This window comes from Haliotis rubra, unplaced genomic scaffold, assembly GCF_003918875.1.
Source record: "Haliotis rubra isolate DU_JTF1 unplaced genomic scaffold, ASM391887v1 Scf1383, whole genome shotgun sequence".
NCBI lineage: Eukaryota > Metazoa > Mollusca > Gastropoda > Lepetellida > Haliotidae > Haliotis > Haliotis rubra.
In genome coordinates, this window is record NW_025765318.1 from 120,966 (window position 1) to 141,299 (window position 20,334).

Consider the following 20,334-nt stretch of genomic DNA (forward strand, 5'->3'; position numbering starts at 1 on the left):
TGGTTGTCATAGCGGCGGATAAACAAGCGGGATACCACGTATGGCGTTCATTCAGATTTATCGACCTCTGTGTACACACCAAGATCATGTCATTCATCCCACCGTCAGCCTAACTGTACAGTTAATACCCATACCATGGTGTGGTTGGTTCTCTATTGTGAGTGGAATGTACACTGACGATCCGGGGAGCATATACATGTAGCAGTAAGGTGTCTGCGATATGTTGGTAATTCAGTTTCCCGGGTAGAATAGGGTAGAGTGTCACCAATGGGTTGCGGTCATAGTGAGCTGGCATCCCTCCGGGCAACTGAGCCTACGAGGTAAGCTTGTAGAAGATCCACTGAAAGGTAAACACGTCCACGAGGATACACAGATATGGAAGTTTGTATATCTTTATCCACTAGGATAAACAGATGTAGAAGTTTATATTTGTTTGACACTTCGCTAAGGATAAACATGTATAGTAATTTATACTTGGTCGACACGTTGCCAAGGATTAACATATAAGAGGAATTATACTTGTGTGACACATCGCCAAGGATTAACATATATGTGGATGTATATTTGTGTGACACATCGCCAAGGATTAACATATATATATGGGGATTTATATTTGTGTGACACATTCCCAAGGATTAACATATATGGGGATTTTTATTTGTGTGACACATCGCCAAGGATTAACACATCGCCAAGGATTAACATATATGGGGATTTATATTTGTCTGACACATCGGCAAGGATTTGCATATATGGGAGTTTATATTTGTGTGACACATCGCCAAGGATTAACATATATATATGGGGATTTATATTTGTGTAACACATCGCCAAGGATTTGCATATATGGGAGTTTATATTTGTTCGACACTTTGTAAAGAATTAACTTAATTCCGGTCATGTGGATCATGTACTACCACCCCTTCGACCTAGAGTTCCAAGACACCATACTTCGTTGTGAATTCTTTTGGCATCGTGGGTATAAACAAGCTGATTCAACTAGTACCATGTATACCATGATATAACTGAAATGTTGTGAGGTTAAAACCAACTCAGTCATTCACGATAGAGCCACGCAGGGAATATGCTTGAGATCTGTCATATATATCTTTTCAACGACATCACGTTTTATTTACAGGGTTACACAGTATCCAAATGAAGCCCCTAGGAAAGAAGAAGGAGCCAATCTGGATTTTGTCTCTGAGAAGACTGAATCCACGACAGAGTCTGTGGTCAAAGCTAGACCTACCATTAGTAAAAAGAAATCTGAGTTGACGTCACGGCGTCAAGATGGCCGACATTCAGAGAGACCTGGAACGAGTCATCGACACAGAGATCACCCAAAGCATCACGGGAAGAAATCAGATACAGATGAGGTCATCCGTGGTAATGTGACAGTGGAATGTCCGTCTACAGCCAAAATTGTCCGGATCTTCACAAGCAGCACATTCACAGGTACCATTCAGCTGAAAATGTCAAGGACGACGGACACGTATCTGGACAATTGTCTAAAATAATTATTTTCTGAATGTGTGTCGTGTTACCTTGCTTCTGCAGCAAATATCAAATATGGTCTACAATACAGCCATACGGTATGACATTTCTTACACAAATATATTTCACTTACTTATTTTACAATACATTAGTAATTTTTAACTTCGTTCTTCGATAACAATGTTTCATTTTAACTTCTTTGATGTGCTTAGTTTGAACTGCACCTGCATTATGGTCGAGTTGTATCCTTTATATTCTTAGCATTAATTCAGATCGTTGTATTCAGTATGTTTTATAGGAGTAACGCTATTTTGCCGGGTATTATCATTTGCAGAAACCCTAAATCTCCGTGGGCTTCTGCAAATGATAATGCCCTGTGAAACAGAGTTACCCCTATTCTAGCTAAAATGGGTGGAATTTGTGCTAAAAAAGACAAAACAGTATCATCAATTAAATTGAAAGTTTACTTCAAACAACTCTCAATGGGCTGTTGACCCAACAGTGTTAGGTCATGGAACGTCATGACGTCGTTATGCTGTGGCGTCATTTGATGGCCCGTCGTTAAGGAATCAGCTGGCCATATTCATTTGCATTACCTATCATTTGCCATTATCATTTCTGATAACTAGTAGGCGGTTTCATGAATCCATTAATCCAGATCATTGTATCCAGTATATTCTGGGCATTAGTGCATGAGCTGAACGTTCGCATTGCAGAAGGAAGGTCAGTATCCTATCCATTCGTTACAGACAACCTTCAGCTGAAGCAGAGGAGTGACATGTAGTATTGTAATTTCCGATGATGACAATGCAAACGTCTTACCGCTACTACACAGCACTTTGAACATGTATGAATAAAGTCTGTTCTAATTGATGCCACTCAACATCTCTGTACGTTGTGCTCTCATTAATGCCGCTGTATATCTCAGACACATGGCACGAGAGGAACGCCCTGATGGAGAGGGCGTACCCGCCCTGAAGGAGGTGTGTCAGCAGCAGGGGTACGAGTTCCAGGTCGTGGACATGAGATGGGGCATCAGAGATGAGGCCACGGACGACCACATGGGGACAGAACTCTGTCTGAGGGAAATTGATCTCTGCAAGAAGTTGTCTACTGGACCGAGTTTTGTTGTAAGTGATGAACTTCTGATCGGGTAATTGATGGTGTGCAGTTATGATTTTTATACGTTTAACTAATCACCAGCTACGTTCCTGTGTATTTATACGTAGATGGCACCTACACAGTTTTAACAGCAAATATTATAGGGATCATTTCATCTCCATTGTGAACCTGGGGTGTTTAGTCAGTGAAATGATAAAATGACGGTCTTCCACTGTTGATTCAAACTTTCTCATTATTTGATTTACGTTGTTCATCAACTTTCCTTTTCAGACATTTTTAAGTCACAAATATGGTTATCGTGACTTCCCTAATAAAATTGAGGCCACTGAATTTGACACACTGATTGCGGCTGTGAAGGAGGAAGAGGCATTGGTGCTCCTTAAAACGTATGTACACGCCAATTATTTGTATACAGGCTTTGACAGAAACTTAGGTGTGAGCTTAAAGAGAATTGAATGGCATGTTTTGGATTTTGACAGAAATGCAACGATCAAGGTTATTTCACCTATATAATGACGACCTCGCGGTGGTGAGCGTATGAGTGCGAGTGTGCGTGGCTCCTCGTACTGTTTGACTAATGCCATTTTATATTGGTATCCCACATAAACACAATGCGCAGTTTGACACGAATACTATACTCACAGTATACTCACAGTATTCTCACAGTATACTCACAGTATTCTCACAGTATACTCACAGTACTCACAGTATTATCACAGTATACTCACAGTATTCTCACAGTATACTCAGAGTACATTCAGTATTCTCACAGTATACTCATAGTATATGTAAGGACTCTCAGCCGACCAGGTCTTATTTTATCCCTTTAACCAGAAATACGATCTTTTAACAGTAAGTACCATTTTTAACGTGCTGTAGACAGGCACTGAACCAGTGATAGTCCACTATCCATACAGGCGATCTCTTCAGAAGACGATGGAGGTGTCTCCACGAGACTATAAATAACGTAGAGGTATACAACCACTGGTTGGACATATTCACATACTGATAGATCGTGTACAGATACTATCATAATTCTGTTCAAAATGGCGCCAGGAACTTGTGTTAACATATGTATTTCTTTATTTAGTTTATAAGATATTATATTAAGGTGAATGGTTGTCATTGATATATATTTTTCAACAGCCTATGTGATTTCAGAATATTGTTGAGGAATTAGCGGTATACACGAAAAACTCCAATCTCTGTTTAACATCAGCTGGTTCAAGAGAGATGACAACGCAGTGCCCCCGACCTATATTCTTCAACCAGTCAGCTCCATTCTACCAGACTTCCGAGATGAGAATGAAGAAAAGCAGAAGTCCGCGAAGGCAGCTTGGTACGATCAGAATACAATCATGCAGAAAGCCCTTGAGAAAGCAGCCAATGAGAAACTTGATACAAAGACAGCTCACCGTTACGTCATGTCCGGTATGCAACTCTGATTTGTAATCTTTATGTTTCCTAATAATGATTGTTTCATTCTCGTTCTTTTATTGTTAACAACTGTTATGCCCTCGGTAATTGGCCTTGTACCGTTTACAGTGACCGAGGCTGAAATCACACGAGGGGTAGTGGAGTCTGAAGAAAGGTCGTCCAGCTGTTTGTGGTTTCACCGAACCATTGATGCCATTGACAAACAGGAACCAAGTTACATCCTCAGCAGATACAAGGGTAGAATGTTGTTGGCAAACTGTCAAGTGTTACCTGTCATAATGTTTTGTTGATTTTCAATACATCGTTTGCTACAAAAGATACGAGATTAAATTATATAGTATTTCCAAGTGTTAAATATCCTCCGAAGTCGTCTAGCTGTTTGTGGTTTCACCGAACCATTTTGCCATAGACAAACAGGAACCAAGTTACACCCTCAGCAGATATAAGTGTAAAACGTCTTTCCCTTTGGTAATTGTGATAAGAATATTGAATCTTTGCAATACACAGTTGACTAAATAGACAAGGTATCAAACTACAATGTTGAAGACAATGAGACGGTTAATATTTCTTAACAATAGGTTCATTATAGGAACATAACATGAAACGATGACCACTTTGTATGATATACGTCATTATTACAGAATGCACTGGACCTGAGGAAAAACTCAAAGAATCTCAGGATCTTTTATCTGATCTACGAGAAAAAAAACTTCCCAATTTGTTGTCACCTGAGAATCACAAAAAATATAGCATCGAATGGACAGACAATGGTGAGTACATGTCATTTGTTCAACCATTTTGTATTTAAACCAGGAAACCTATTTGGGGAAGACATTCAAATATATTTGTCTGTTTTGTTAAAAGGAGTCGACCCCACAAAGAGTAAAAGACACGAGGCCTATATCCAACAGCTGTGTCAGGATTTCACAGAGGAGATTTCACAGAAGGTGATGCAGGCCATTGAGGACAGGAAGAGAACCGACCTGGCCAACCCTTTGTACGCAGAGATTGTGGAACATACAGTCTTCTGTCAGTCTAAATGCAAAGCTTTTCACGGACGACAAGAGACGCTAGACGTATGTTTGTGTCTCTTTTCGATTTTAACATTTCGATTTTAGAAAACATTCAATGATAACAAGATTGTCAGATTCACGTAATATCTTTCCATTCGACTCAATGCGTGCCTATTTAAGCACTAGCTCTGTCTTTGACTTTAGCTCATATCGAAGTACCTCCAAGGAAAGTCCAGAACTCCTTTCATTGTGCATGGGCCATCAGGTTGTGGGAAGACATCCATCGTTGCCATGGCAGCCACATTAGCACTAAAGAGCTTAAACATCAAGGCTGGGGTGGTTATACGGTATGAACATTTTGAAAAAGGATCACTACTTTGTATTCCATACGTAATATCTCTAATTTACCAATATTGTCTTTCATTTACAAACCACAAAATATTTGCATTTGGTCTTGTCTTAAACGGCGACTGCATTGTTACATTTAGAAGACAAAGAGTAAACAAATGCGATTGGGGGATAATTTTAAGTTTTCTCTAATTGATTCATAATGTTCATAGGAAGTATTTAGATGTACAGGTGAAACTGTTGAAATCAAAGTCTCCTTAACAGGATTTCAAAATACACGGGTGTGGTCTAAAGCTGCCGTTATACAGGTGTGAGAATTTGTGGTCATAAGATAGACCTGGTTACTCTGTGTTTGATGCTTCTGAGTGACAGAGGTACGCTATGAAGTACGTCGTGTACTCGTTAAGTAAATCACCAAACCGTTGTTCTTGCTGTTAATACTGTAATAAATATCATTGCATACATTATGGAGTGTGTTCTTAGATCTTGATAATGAAGCTGGCAACAAAACGTGTAAAGCGCTTTTCAGTAACATACCTTTTTGATACAACCTGCTGCAACTGCCCTAAGCAATAAGTGTCTTCACTGATTTTTAGTGTTTCCAATCATTAAATTTGCACATGGTCAAATATACTCATGCCAATAATGGTTGTCACACCCAGCCCCAACCCCCCCCCACCCCCCAACCCCCTCATACCCAATTAAAACAATTGAAGGGGTGACAACCATTATTGGCATGAGTATATATATAAATAGTTGTTGCAAAAGAATTCCCAGTCTTTTTAATAATGATTGTCACTGATGTGTATGTTCCAACTCTTCAGATTCATTGGAACCACTCCTGACAGTTCCACCATTGGTGCCTTGTTGTCCAGTGTGACGTCACAGATTTGCAGGATTTATGGCGAAGATATGGATGAGGAGCTGCCTGCTGTAGGTTTCAGTGTCTGCTCCCAAATTGACTCTCCTCTTCAAAGTGCTGCCTAGATGTATCTCTTCTTTGAAGTGTAATCTAATGGTTGAGGATATTCCTTTTCTTCATGGCGTTGCGAAGAGGGTACTCAATAGGGTGAAGTCATGTTCTTCTCGTGATAGTCAAGAGGGTAAAGACTTCTATGATAGTCTAATGCATAATTATGTGTCCTTTCTTGAAAGTGTCACCAAAAGATGTGTCTTTTCTTCTTATGAACGTCTTGACCATAGATATGTGCATTTACTGCAAATCCCTGTAAGTAAGAGATGTTTCTCTCCTTTAAAGGTTAGTATTATGGGAAGAGCTGTGTCTATGTTGGTGTCAGTGCTGATTCTAAGTGGCCCATTCATAGATGTTTTTACAGTTATCTTGCATCAGCTTGCAAAACACGTACCTTCTGCTTCATAAGGTAGTCTTCTGGTTAGTGTTTGTCTCCGCTCCACTGAGTAGCGTAATTGAAAGATGTTTGTCTCTTCATCATTAGATTCTTTCTTCTTCAAAGTTTGGTATTGTTGGCACAGTATCTTCTTAACAACGTAGACAATTGGGGTAGAGATCTATTCTTCACAGTATAGTCTTTCTGGTAAATATGTGTCTCTTTAAAACCTTGAGTCAAGCTGGTCAATGTATGGCTCGTCAGGGTTGCTGGGGAAAATAGAATACAAGATGTGTCTCGCCATGAAGTCTGGTCGATAAAGTTCTCTTGTGTAAAGTGTAATATTATGGGCAAATATGATTCAAAGTAAAGCCATACTTTCCAAAGTATCATTGTTGAAATATTTCTGAAATTGAAATAAGTACCATATAAATTCATTGTACGTGTGGTACATGACAATACTCTATGTATGTGCATCAAATGTTGAAAGACACAGTGCAATGTATTAAACTTCAACCTCGACGTGTTGTTCTCTTCCGTTCAAGGATACGAAGGAACTGACCAAAATATTCCACGAGTGTCTGAATTTGGCCACTAGTGATGAGCCTTTGGTACTCCTGCTGGACTCACTTGATCAGTTTGACCCATCGGGGGGCGCTCGCCAACTCTTCTGGCTACCGAAACAACTCCCTGACAATGTAAAGATGATCTTGTCAACGTTACCAGAACCTCAGTATGAGACTTTTCCTCGATTACAGGTAAATGGAAGCAACTTAGACAGTCACTGCCTCAGTTCTTGAGTCACAATCAACAATAAACACCTAATTTAAGATATTTACATGCATTTTACATGTTGCATTCTACATATTCTTTTTCAGGAAATGTATTCTGAAAGGGGCAATTTCCTTAAAGTGCCAAAGCTCGCAGACAAAGACGTTGAGGGCATTCTTACCAAATGGTTGAATGCAAGTCGTCGTGATCTGATGCAACAACAGAGGCAAACTGTCCTTGAGGCCTTCCAGAAGTGTCCACTCCCATTGTTCCTGAAACTGTCTTTTGATGAGGCATGTCGATGGTCATCCTTTGCATCCCAGTCAGAGACAACTCTCCAAACATCCATTCGTGGAAGTATCAACGCCCTGTTTTCAAGGATTGAAGCACTTCATGGAAAAATCTTTGTGTCAAGAGCTTTAGCGTATCTGACATTAAGTAAGTCTTGGCGATTTACTCTAAGATTGGAGGTTCGAATAGGGCTCATCCACTAAAGGTCTTTGTACTTGACTGGGAAAGTGTATTCCTAAATACAGCAAATGTTGCATAAAGTAGACTGTGTTGTGTGATCGAGGTATCTCTTTGGTATACTGACTTAGTGTTATCCCAACTGATTCAGAATCTTGAAATGTGAGCTGTGTACTGAGCTTTTTGATTCCACACAAATACCGATATTTAGGCACGAGTGTCGTAAACATAGTATGATATGGGCACGAATATAATATTCTGTTTATTACCGTAGTCGTCAAATTGAGGAAAATAAAAACATAGACTGGCTACCCGCCATCGCCGCATGTAGAATGCAACGTCACACCAAAAAAAGGAGAAACGTGACGTCATAGCCTTGTTCATGACGTCACGTCACCATGACAAAGTGAAATTTTGCCCTAGGGCATCGTGTGAAAAATATGAACCCCGATATGTTCGCCCTCGTAGGTAATAAAAGACAATAATGTTGGTCGTATTTGAAACATATATATATGCATCATTTGACAATTGTTTATGTGGTAGCCTTTTGAAAACAACTTTTGTAACTGTGCACTATTATTTTACATATAATAAATTTCGTTTTGAACTCAGATGACTACATGAGTTATTTCTTCTTCAGGTAAAACAGGCCTGACGGAGAGTGAGCTGGAGGACATCCTGTCATGTGACGATGATGTCCTCAATGACGTGTACATGTATTGGACTCCCCCTGTCAGGCGACTTCCGCCTCTTCTCCTGGTCAGGCTGAAGGCAGACCTTGGTCAGTATTTGGTGGACAGAGGAGCTGATGGAGTGAGGGTCTTCTTCTGGTACCACAGACAGTTCATTGAGGCTGCTACAGACAAATATTGCTCTGATCCTCAATTCAACCAACTAATACATGGAGCGCTGGCTGATTTTTTCGCGGGAACCTGGGCAAACGGTCAGTTACAGGATACAAGGGAAGCAGCACCACTGATTGTTTGTTTTTTCATTCGTGTAACTGTCACCAACATTTAGCCTTGTACTCCCAATGGGATCTGTTTCGGCGGACATTTCGGACTTATTATTATCCGGCGTTGACGTTATATATTTATAATTTTCATGTTGAAATTCAGGTAAACCTAAATCATACGTAGACAAGAAGGGCAACACAGAAACTGCTGACCGTAAGCCTGCATCACAGCCTGACAAATTCAAGACAGGTTATAACTTAAGGAAACTGAACAACCTTCCTCATCAGCGGACAGAGGCAAAGCAGTTAGGTCTGCTGAAGGAGGAGTGTTTGATGAACTTTGCTTTCCTTCTGTCAAAACTACATGCATCAGGTTTAAGGTAAGCCAAACGACACTCAAAGGTGCAGTTGGGTACTTTTATGGTTTGTTTTGCATGTGCTGATATAGCATATGTCATATTTAGAATTTCACGCTCTTTGTAAGGTACAAACAAGTATTGTGGGGAGTTACACCTGGGATCCCAAGCTTGGTAACTAATCACTCTAAGACTTAGACTAAACACATAGGAATAATTTTAGGATGTCAGTATTCCTATTAAATCCGTCCATCATATCTCCATGAATCCAGGCCTCTCTTAGAGGACTCTCAGACCTTGAAAACATGTATTCACCAGCATTTAACATGTATATAACAATATGAGTGTTATTTATAAATCCTGTTTTGCATGTATTGAATCCAGGCCTATCCTAGAGGACTTTATTGCTGCCAGAAATGTGTACCCAGATGACCAAGCTCTAAAGACTGTTGGAGAGAGTCTTCAGTTGTCCCAAGATGCTCTGGTATCCTATCCCAACGAGCTTCCATCTCAGCTGCTGGGCAGGATCAAAGTATGGGATGGCCTGGAGAATCTTCGAGCTGGTTGTAAGACGGCACCAAAGTACTTTCTTCAGCCTGACAGATCAGTCTTAACCGAACCCGGTGGACAGCTTGTGAACTGCCTTGCCGGACACAAAAAAGAACTGAATGGAACTGATATGACTAATGACTCCAATTTTATTGTGACATGTAAGTCCTGGTTTTAATTAGTGTCATACCATTAAGTGCCATAACATCCTTTGGATGTATAAACGGTGAATGTTATACTGTTAACATCTTCAGCCTTCTTATGGTCAGCTTTACTTATGTTCGCAGGTGCGTTTGACAAGTCTGTGAAAATTTGGGATATTGGCAGTGGAAAAATGGTTCGGTCAATGGATGACGTCGGGGAAGACCCAGAGCAGGTTCTACTATGCTGTGATGACTCTGTAATAATTGTTCATCCAGAAAAACACATACTTGGTTATGACTTTAAAACAGGCACCCTACTGTACAATATCCACACAGAAAATGGAAGAGTTCTCTTCTGTGTTGGAGGAAAGGGCAACACTACCATTGGAATCTTTCACGCAAAGTCAGTGTCACTTTATGCAGCTGACACAGGGACTCTACAACAAACTGTTGTGTGTACGCTGCTTGAAGATGGTCAGGAACTGACAACTAAATCTCTGTGTGCTGGTAGGTATCTTAAGCTATGCATTTAAGACCTCTCGCAGGTGCTCGCCATGCGAGCGGTCACAACAGTAACACACAAAACACATTTGTTGTACAGTTATAATGTGGTTAAAGATACACAGCGAATGTTCATTGCATGTTTTATATTATGGTGTTGTATATTTTCACTCCACTGATTATGCTAATGAACACATATTTACTATTTTGGAAGATAATATTACAAGTCTTCGATCAAAGGATTCTGACTGTCAAATTATTCTCCAAGGAGACTTTAATGGACGAACTGGAGGTGATGTGTATTCCGATATTATAATTAACGATGACCTCACCTGTCTACCAATTGATGAGGACATAAGTTACCAATCTGATGACGGGATTGAGCCATGCGTATCCCAGGACTGTTTAATCAACAAACGTGGATATCAGCTGTTGACTTTTGTAAAACTACAGGACCTTTAATTTGTAATGGTCGTTTGTTCAACGATAAGGGTATTGGCAAAATTACGTGCCTTGCAAATAGTGGACAAAGTACTGTAGATTATGTTCTTTGTACAGACAATGCCTTTGAACTGTTTAACAGTTTTGATATTGCTGATGAAGTGGAACGTTTGTAGATTCTATCGATGTTGATCTCATTACCCCTACTGTAGACCAGGAATACCTTCATAGGGAAATATCCATGCAGGAAGTTGTTGACGCTGTAGAGTGTATGCAGTCCGGTAAAGCACCGGGTTTAAGTGGGATAAGCATAGAGTTCTTAAAAAATGCTCCAATCAGTTGCCTCCAAATGTTGCAGTTTTTGTTCAATGCCATACTATGTTCAGGGCTATACCCGTCAGCCTGGACCCTAGGTGTTATTATTCCTCTTCACAAAAAGGGCAGTGTAGATATACCTTCTAACTATAGACCGATTACACTTTTGGAAATTTCAGGAAAGATATTTGCTAAAGTCGTGAATAGCAGGTTGTATGCATGGGCTCAGCAAGAAGAACTTTTCACCCCAGAGAAAGCAGGCCTTAGACATGGTTTCCAAACAGCTGATAATATTTGTATTCTTCATACAGTCGTTAATAAATACTTATCATTATATAAGGGATGGCTGTACTGCACTTTTGTCGATTTTGTTGACAGAAATAGTTTACTTTACAAGCTGTGGCTTGGAAATGTGAAAGGAAAGCTTAAAAGTATGTACCAAAATGTAAAGTCATGTGTCTCTCTGAAAACAGGCTACACCTCTTTTTTTGAATGCATGTATGGAGTACACCAAGGATGTCAACTATCTCCATTTTTTGTTCTCCTTTTTTATCAAAGATCTAGTTGAATGTTTGTCTGCTGATAATCAGAGGTGTATCGATTTAGATTTTGTTGAACTGTTCATTCTGCTCTTCGCTGATGACACTGTTCTATTTGATGGCACATTTCTAGGGCTGCACAGGAGAATTGTTAAATTAAGTACTTATTGCAATAAATGGAAACTGAGACTAAACATTGATAAGACTAAAATTATTGTTTTCAGAAAAGCAGGTAGACTTAGGAAATATGAAAAATTCCTTTTAAACGGAACCCCTTTAGAGATAGTTTCATCATATAAATATCTCGGCCTTCATTTCTCTTTTCTCTGGAAATTGGTATCAAACTAAATAACCCTTAGCAGAACAAGCCTGGAAAGTACTGTCTATTGTCAGATCTTCTATGAAAAGCGTCACAAATTTACCGTTGAAAGTCTTATTACATATATTTGATGTTAAAATTCTTCCAGTCTTGATGTATGGTTCTGAAATTTGGGGTTTTCATCCTTCACCAAATATACAGAATATTAATGACAAGTTCTGTAAGCAAATACTGCACCTATCTATTTCTACTCCGAACATCATTGCACGTGGTGAAATAGGTCGCTATTCTTTGAAGGTTAATACTTACTACAAAATTTTGAATTTCTGGACCAGGTTAATAAGTCAAGATAAGAATGTTATTTTGTATAAAGTATATAAATATCAGTATCGTTTAGCTGAAAAGAATCTTGACTGTTGCGCGTTGAGAGTTAAGAAACTTCTCTTCAGCTATGGTTTTGGAAATGTTTGGGTTGTTCAACAAATTACAAATGTATACAATTTCCTTATACAATTTGAGCAGAGGTGTATTGATATTGATCTTCAAACGTGGGCTTCAGATCTTGAAAAATATACTAAACAAGATATTTTCAGACGGATAAAAATGACTGTGCCAGAAGAATATTACATTAGTGCTGTAAATGTGAAGGTATATTGTATTGCCCTCTGTAGATTTCGCTGTTCAAATCATATGTTAATGATTGAATATGGAAGACGTTTAAATCTTGCACGCAACGAACGTTTGTGTCCCTTGTGTGTTATTCCTATGATCGAATCTGAATGCCTTTTTTGCCTTGAATGTCCATTCCATCACGATATGAGAGCATCTCTCATACCACGTTTTTATCATGTATACCCTTCTGAAAACAAGCTAGCCCTACTGTTTAATTATCAAAGTAATAATGTTATAAACAACCTTGCTAAATATATATTTTTAGCTGTGAAAAAACTATGAAATATTATGATCTTGTGTTCACATCTCTTTACAATTATAGGGGCGGTGGGGTAGCCTAATGGTTAAAGCGTTGGCTCGTCACGCCGAAGACCCGGGTTCGAATCCCCATATGGGCACAATGTGTGAAGCCCATTTCTGCTGTTCCCCGCCGTGATGTTGCTGGAATATTGCTAAAAGCGGCGTAAACCCAAACTCAGTCAGTCAGTCTTTACAATTATGCCTCTATTACCATTCCGTCACTTTTATGGCGCTTCATGTCATATATTGAATCCTTCTGACATGTATGTGTATAAAGGACCGGTGGCCCCCTTACTGAATATACATAACTGATTTGTAATGCAACAATGGTGAGATACGCGATACTTAGAATATTGCCGAAGATATTGCTAGATGATACAAGCAGAGAAACTGTCGCTCTTTAGGACAAAAATGACGATATTCATAATTACAGCGTCGAATCGGAGTGAGAAATCTTTGAGAAAGTGTTCTTTATTTTCACCCAGGAAGCGAGCGATACATAGCAGTGACTGATATGGACGAACACTGGATATTTATCCTTGATCTAGAGACATCTCAATTCATTCAAAGGAAAAAGATCTTCGAGAAGTTCAAAACTGAAGATGGTGATGAAGACCAGTGCATAATTGACGCTCTTGCCCTTTCCCTCAGCGGTCACCGACTCTACCTGTCCGAGATGAATAAAAACGACCTTTATGTATACAATACACACACAATGGAGCAGGAAAGCGTATATCCAGGTATGTGGAGTGTGTTTTGATCTATCTTTGATCAAGATGAGCCTTGGTCGCAAAATGTCATATTCAAGAAAGCTGTCATTGCTAACTGTGCTGTAACTCGTTCACTTCTTCAATCCTTTAATCCCTCAATCATTCACTCATTCCTCATTCCTTCACTCCTTCACTCCTACACTCACTCACACACTCATTCATTCTCTCTCTCACTCACTCACTCACCCAACCCACTCCAGGATGACCATTCCAATTATACATTGTCCAAGCGGCAAGAAACGAATTCATTCGTCCATAAATGTTACCATGGGGACAAATCAGTCCTCACATAAACAAGTCAAAACTGTTCATAATTACAGGAATTTATGTGTACCAAAGGAAATTACGTTCGTACGTCTACATATCTTAGCATGTGTTCGATTTTAATTGCCTTTGTATTCTCATAGGCAATGACAATGACTCGTCTGAGAATTTCAAGATTACAAAAGATGAGAAAATCCTGTACTTCCCCAACATAGACCATGTTGTTTTATGGGATTTACAAACTGGAACAAGATCAACAGCTCTTCAACAAGGACTAAGTATGTTTCCGTACATGTTGAGAAATGTTTTAATGAGCTCGAGGATCAGAACCATCACAATGTGGTTTGGTATGGGAGAGAAAACAATTTACATTGTGAGGTGTTTCCAATGCAAGAATAACTTCACAATAGAACAAACGGGTCTTTTCATGTTTGCCTTTTACAAAATCAAAGCGTATGTCTCGTTAGAACAAAGAACAAAACGTTTAAATGGTACAAAGTAGTTTCTTGATCTTGACCATTTCATCACTTGAAAGTTCTGTATATCATTTGAATTCATCACTCACTTATAGGGTTATAAATTAAATAAAAGGAAACATTTTCAAAACCATGAAAGAATAATAATTTAATCTTTACCAGGCATTACTGATGTGGTAATGAAGGACCTAACAACAGCTGTGTCCTTCAGCGATGACAAGGTGGTTCGAATATGGGATTTGACGAGGGAGGCAAAGTCTCACAGTGACGAGGAAGACGTTGTAGACTCAGAGTGCCTTGTGAGCAATGACGAAATTGTTGCAGCGCACATTGATACAGAGGAAAGGAAAGCAAAACCCATTGAAATCAAGTATGTTCATGAAATAGATATATTTACCTCGTTCATAGACTAGCACGTACGGCCTTGTAATCTGCGGACAAGGCGAAGAGTCGACCCTTACACATTGGACCAACGTGAACTAATATATTCTAACAAGAAATATATAGTATAACTTAAAGTGTAAAAGTCCAAAACTAGTTCAGATTTGGTGTATCTTGCAGGCAGCTCATGACCCTGTCAAACCCACGATATGTGTTGCTGAAAGTTAGTCGATCACCGATGAGATACCTTCAGGTTTACGATCTGCCACTGAAGAAGGTAGTTAGGCACATCAAAGTGGTGAGTACAACAATGAACATTAAATTCGTTTTGTGACGTTTTTACGTTTAGATAAAAGAATTTAAAAAACGAAAGGAATTCTTTAAAAGAATGTCACAATCGGCGTTGTTATTGTATCACATTTCAAATGACATTTTGCATGTTGTTTACGAAAGTTTGTATATAATAAGAAATTCAGATTTACTGGATTTTCAGGATCTCGCGCCTTCAACAATTATCCCACTTGAAGACAGCATACAAGTCCTATTACGAATTAAAAGAAAATTGAAGGTTATAGACCTATCAACTGGAACTATCCTGAGGACGTTCGAAGGGAAACTGTCAGAACGCAGTTATGAGTCCACACTTGTAGCTGAAAAGAAAGGTTTGTTTCAATATATGGAAAAATGATTTAAAAAAAATATTATCTGAACAAATTTAGATAATGCCTTACAATATAAGATCTTTAATGATAGATTTTTTCTTGATACTTTCCACAAGAGATGAACTGCAGTTTGAATGCGAGTTAGTTTGTTTTAACGCTATTTTCAACAGTTATTTACGTGGTGATGTTAAAGCGTGTGAAAGCTCGAAGTGAAGTAGGTTCCAGGCGTATCAAGGGGAGCAGCTCTGTACATCGACTTGCAACTTCCTAACGACCTGGCCACCAAGTGTTAAATGTACTACGTCAAGTTATTGTTTGTAATATTCAGTGATTGAAAACATTGAAAAATATCATCGTTAGCATAAAAAAAACCATATCAATTATCCTGAGCTCAGTTACTTCAGAAATTAACATAAAGCATTTTACAACGTTAAAAGAGACCGTCATAGAGAATACCATTAGTGCGTGAGATGAAGCCTGATTCCTATTTTTATATATAATTTGTTTTTTAAGTTGATAATTGTTTTCTTCTGTTCCCGGCTACAGCTTTCATTTGTCAGCCTTTGGACGAATTCTCCATATTTTTCTTCAGTCTTGCTCTGTGTTAGTCTTCAAAATGATTTGCTAATTCAATCTTTGAAGGGTATTTAGAAGTAGATTGCATAAGAATGTGGATATCAACTTCTAAATTGTGAATAACATGACGTTTAAGAGTGTATGCTTGCTCCTTCATCAACCTGAGAAAGGAGCAAGCATACAGTCTTAAACGTCGTGTTATTCGCTATAAAGACATTGGCATCTATACATCTTGCTTTTCTTGATTTGCTGATTCTAATTTCTTTATTCATTCACTAGAAGTGGCATGTTTCACCAGAGGACGCAAGGGAATCAAGTTATATGATCTCGCAACTGGAAAGACACTGGCCATTATGGAAGCAAATAATTCAAAGAAATTTGATGATCTGAGGGTAGGTTACATTTGGCCAATACTTTTGAGTCAGTGAATGTTTTGTTCCAGTGACCATTGTCACAAGTACATAAGCATTGCTGGGTTCAATAATTTCAGAAGTTCCCTCACGGTGGCAATTTCAAAGGACTATTCTTTAGATTCAGCATGCCTATGTGGAGGGAAAGCTATTCTATTACAGACAACAGCATAAAACGTCTGTTTAGATATATATTACATATTATGTTTACAAAATGGACAACGATATCTTTTTGTTGAATGAAGTTGTATTAATAATGACGAAAGGTACCGAGCTCTATTCATAATGAATTTCTACTGAAAGCAGGGGAAATTATACTAACCTAGAAACTAGGGGACAAGTGCCTCAAGTCTACTAAGGAGTGTCATCTGATACCGTCTGCCTTTGTATCTGTTCAGTTTTCTAATGTAGACAATATGTCTGTATAGTGGAGTATAGTCATTTTGTTTTGATTTACATGTATGTCACGAGGTATCTGTTTCAGGCTAGTGACAAGGGTACGGTCCTGCTGGCGACATCTGATGACGGCCCTTGTTACGTGTTCGACGTTCTGGCAAGGACATTTTTGTATGAAATCAACCCTGAACTGATCAAAAGTGATGACATTCACATCCTCGACACTGCTATCACCAATGACGACGCCTACATCGTATGCCAAACACACACACGTCCCCAACAGGCGCCAGAAGGAAATCGCAAATACTATATACCAATATGCTGGGACATTCTGTGTACGTACAACGTCACCCCAAAATAGTGAGTGAGTTTAGTTTTACGCCGCTTTTAGCAATATTCAAGCAATATCACGGCGGGGGACACAAGAAATGGGCTTCACACCAAAATAAGTATCATTTCCTGAATGATATCTTATTATATATTGAGTTATCGCCCCTTGTTATTTACACGGCCATTGAAGACCTGGTCGTTGGGAAGGTTCGGGAAAATGTCTGGCAAAATGCAAATATACAGACGCACATATTTTGTTCTTGGGAAGGATACAAAAGAAACATTCAGTGGTTGCTTCAAAATATGGCAGGGATTTCTTTATCAATAAAAATTAATTAAATGTTGGGAAGTAGATCTGACCATGTATGGATTGCCGAAAGCGTTGGTAACTCATAAATATTTGTACACATGTTGACCGAAGACTGATAGTTTAAAATTGGCGTAATAGACTTTCTCATTCAATATAATGCATCAATTGTATGTTGTTTATGAAAAATGTGATCAAATATTGAACTTTGTGAACAATGGAGATTTATGTGAACAAACCACTCTTTGTAATAATATTATCCGTAAAAGTGTTGCTAATATTGAGGATGGTGCTGTCATGTGAATGACCATGCACTTTATTGTTCATAAAGATTGTCAGTTATCAAATGTTACAACGAAAGCTACACAGTTTCTAATACACCTGTTGTTAACAAACTAAAGTGTCTAGGTGTCTCATGTATGAGATATTTATTTGCTAAATGTATTCAAATAAAACCTGTCTATCTGTCTTGAAAGTTACCTTCACATCAACCTCAAAACGTCTCTTGTTAATATCTCCACTCTATATATAAGTGTGTGGGTTATTTTCAGACTGCCATCACAAGGAATTGTTTGATTATGAATACTACTATAAGTACGAGAAGGAGGATAGCACCGAGGATATCGGGATAGACAATTTCAAGCTGCTTGACAACAGCACAATCATCTCCAATCATGAAGACGCCTTCATTCGAGTGTTCGATTTAAATACAGGTAGATAAATCATGAATACTTGTTTCCATCATCGGCATTACACAAAGTAAATCAACATCCATCCTCTACATCGTGGTAAAGACAATGAAGGTGCCAAGAGGTGACAGTCTGCTTTCTGTCTGCATAGGTTCCTACATGGGAGGTATTTAGGCATTCTTGAGAGCCATTTAGAAGTTCGTGAATAAATAAGACGAGTATATGGATGACAAGACGATTTGTTATATAAGTATCCCAGAAACGTCGTGTTATGCAATAAAGAAGAAGTTGCCATCCATATACTCGTCTTAAATCTTAAGGCAACTGTAGAAATTGGAATATGATCATTAATTGAATGATTATCAAATTAGAATCACATACATTTCATCTTGTTTCATTTACAATGCTCGTTAAGTTTATCCCTGCATTATGGAGGAGACATTATTACATCATTTGATATAATCTGTACAAAAATAAAGCATGCATGAAAATACAATTGGATATTGAACTCGGAGGAGTGAATACCATCCTCGAGTATGGTAAAAATGTAAAGGTGTTTCTTTGTAACTTTACAAGGAGAGGTGAAAAGGAGAATTGAAGGACACATCAGTGCTGACCTTTCAGTTGTCAAGGCTGGACCTTACTTGATGTCACATGGAACCTACAGTGAAGACAATGTGATCAAGTTGATTGACAGGTCAACATTTGAAACCACAGCCACCTTTTCACCCGATTATGATGTTAGTCTATCAACCTGTGTTGTGTGCATAATCACTCTTGTTATTCAAAATATCTGGTTTAAAATGTCTGGACATTGAAATACCGCATGATCATACGTGTTTAAATAATTATGTTTTGAGACTCTCTCTCATAAATCCTTTGAAAGGTTTATTTTACAAATTTTCTTTATTCATCGGATCTAGTGCTCATTTAAAGTTCATTTTTGAGAAATTGTACATGCGAGTTCTCAAGACAACGTGGTGTCATTACAGTTTATACATTAAGGTAGAAATGTGACCTTATGTCATTCCTTACAGACACGAGATTTATCGCTCACCGAAGATGGCTACCATGTGGTATGTTACTTTCGAGAGTTCAGGAAGCCAGTGTCGTGGAGTCTGGCGGGAGGATCTTGCAGATGACCCAAACAGGGAAGCATTCAAGCCTTTGTCCAGTTTCCCTGACATCTATGGACCTGACAGTAAGTGTGTCACACGACTTTATCTTTAAAAGAAACTGCAGTTGCCATCATCCCTTTGATCTATGTATCTGTCTGTCTGTCTGACTTTATTTTTTTCTATCCATCTATCTATCTTTCTGTCTGGATGGATGGATGGATGAATGTATGATGTATGTATGTATGTGTGTGTGTGTGTGTGTCTACTTAACTATATATTAATGTCATGCTCAATGAACATAACAATCCTATTTGCATGGTGGATTACATCGATTGTACTACAACAGTCTTATTATTTGTTTCATAAGTAGTTTTGAAGATGAATAATTTAAGCAGCTTCATGTATCTAAAATATATAAACACATTTCTTAAGCACTGTCTGAATTTCAAACCAATCAGCATTTGTCAAATACCATATTTTCAATGCCATAAATATTGTGTTAACATGTGATTAAATATACTCAGCGGTTCAACTAAAACTACAACTGGTAATGGACACGGATGAGGCTGAAGATCCGGATGACCTTGACAAAGACATCGATGAGGTGGACGATGACGTCAATTATGAAAGTGATGACTCGAGCTATATGTCCTCCGTCTCTTCTTGGACTGACTCTGAAGGCTGATTAGTCCATATTGGACAGAAAAGCTCAACGTAAATGTCTGATTCAAACGTCAGACAAACTCTGGCAATCTGAAACAGTCACAGTGTACATGTCGGTACTGCAATATTAGAAACTAGAACATGGATGTTTCTATTATCAGTTCCTGGGAGTCATTTCTATATTCGTATTAAGATACCTT

At 38.6% G+C, this 20,334-nt stretch overlaps 1 protein-coding gene across 1 annotated transcript; it reads left to right on the forward strand.

Annotated features, from left to right (window-relative positions):
• Positions 1-267: 267 nt before the first annotated feature.
• LOC124268479 (NACHT domain- and WD repeat-containing protein 1-like) lies at positions 268-19,486 on the forward strand (the record flags this gene model as incomplete). The annotated part of the gene is given in 27 exon segments (XM_046703459.1): positions 268-320; positions 1,139-1,455; positions 2,423-2,464; positions 2,467-2,624; positions 2,887-3,002; positions 3,836-4,047; positions 4,162-4,290; positions 4,695-4,823; positions 4,918-5,129; positions 5,271-5,413; positions 6,239-6,322; positions 7,290-7,521; positions 7,642-7,972; positions 8,643-8,945; positions 9,121-9,337; positions 9,698-10,023; positions 10,150-10,512; positions 13,578-13,832; positions 14,270-14,404; positions 14,765-14,972; positions 15,164-15,281; positions 15,477-15,645; positions 16,501-16,613; positions 17,116-17,362; positions 18,216-18,377; positions 18,930-19,093; positions 19,391-19,486. Coding segments are annotated over 27 exon segments (5,034 nt in total), but the record flags the coding sequence as incomplete, so codon positions are not given.
• Positions 19,487-20,334: the final 848 nt, after the last annotated feature.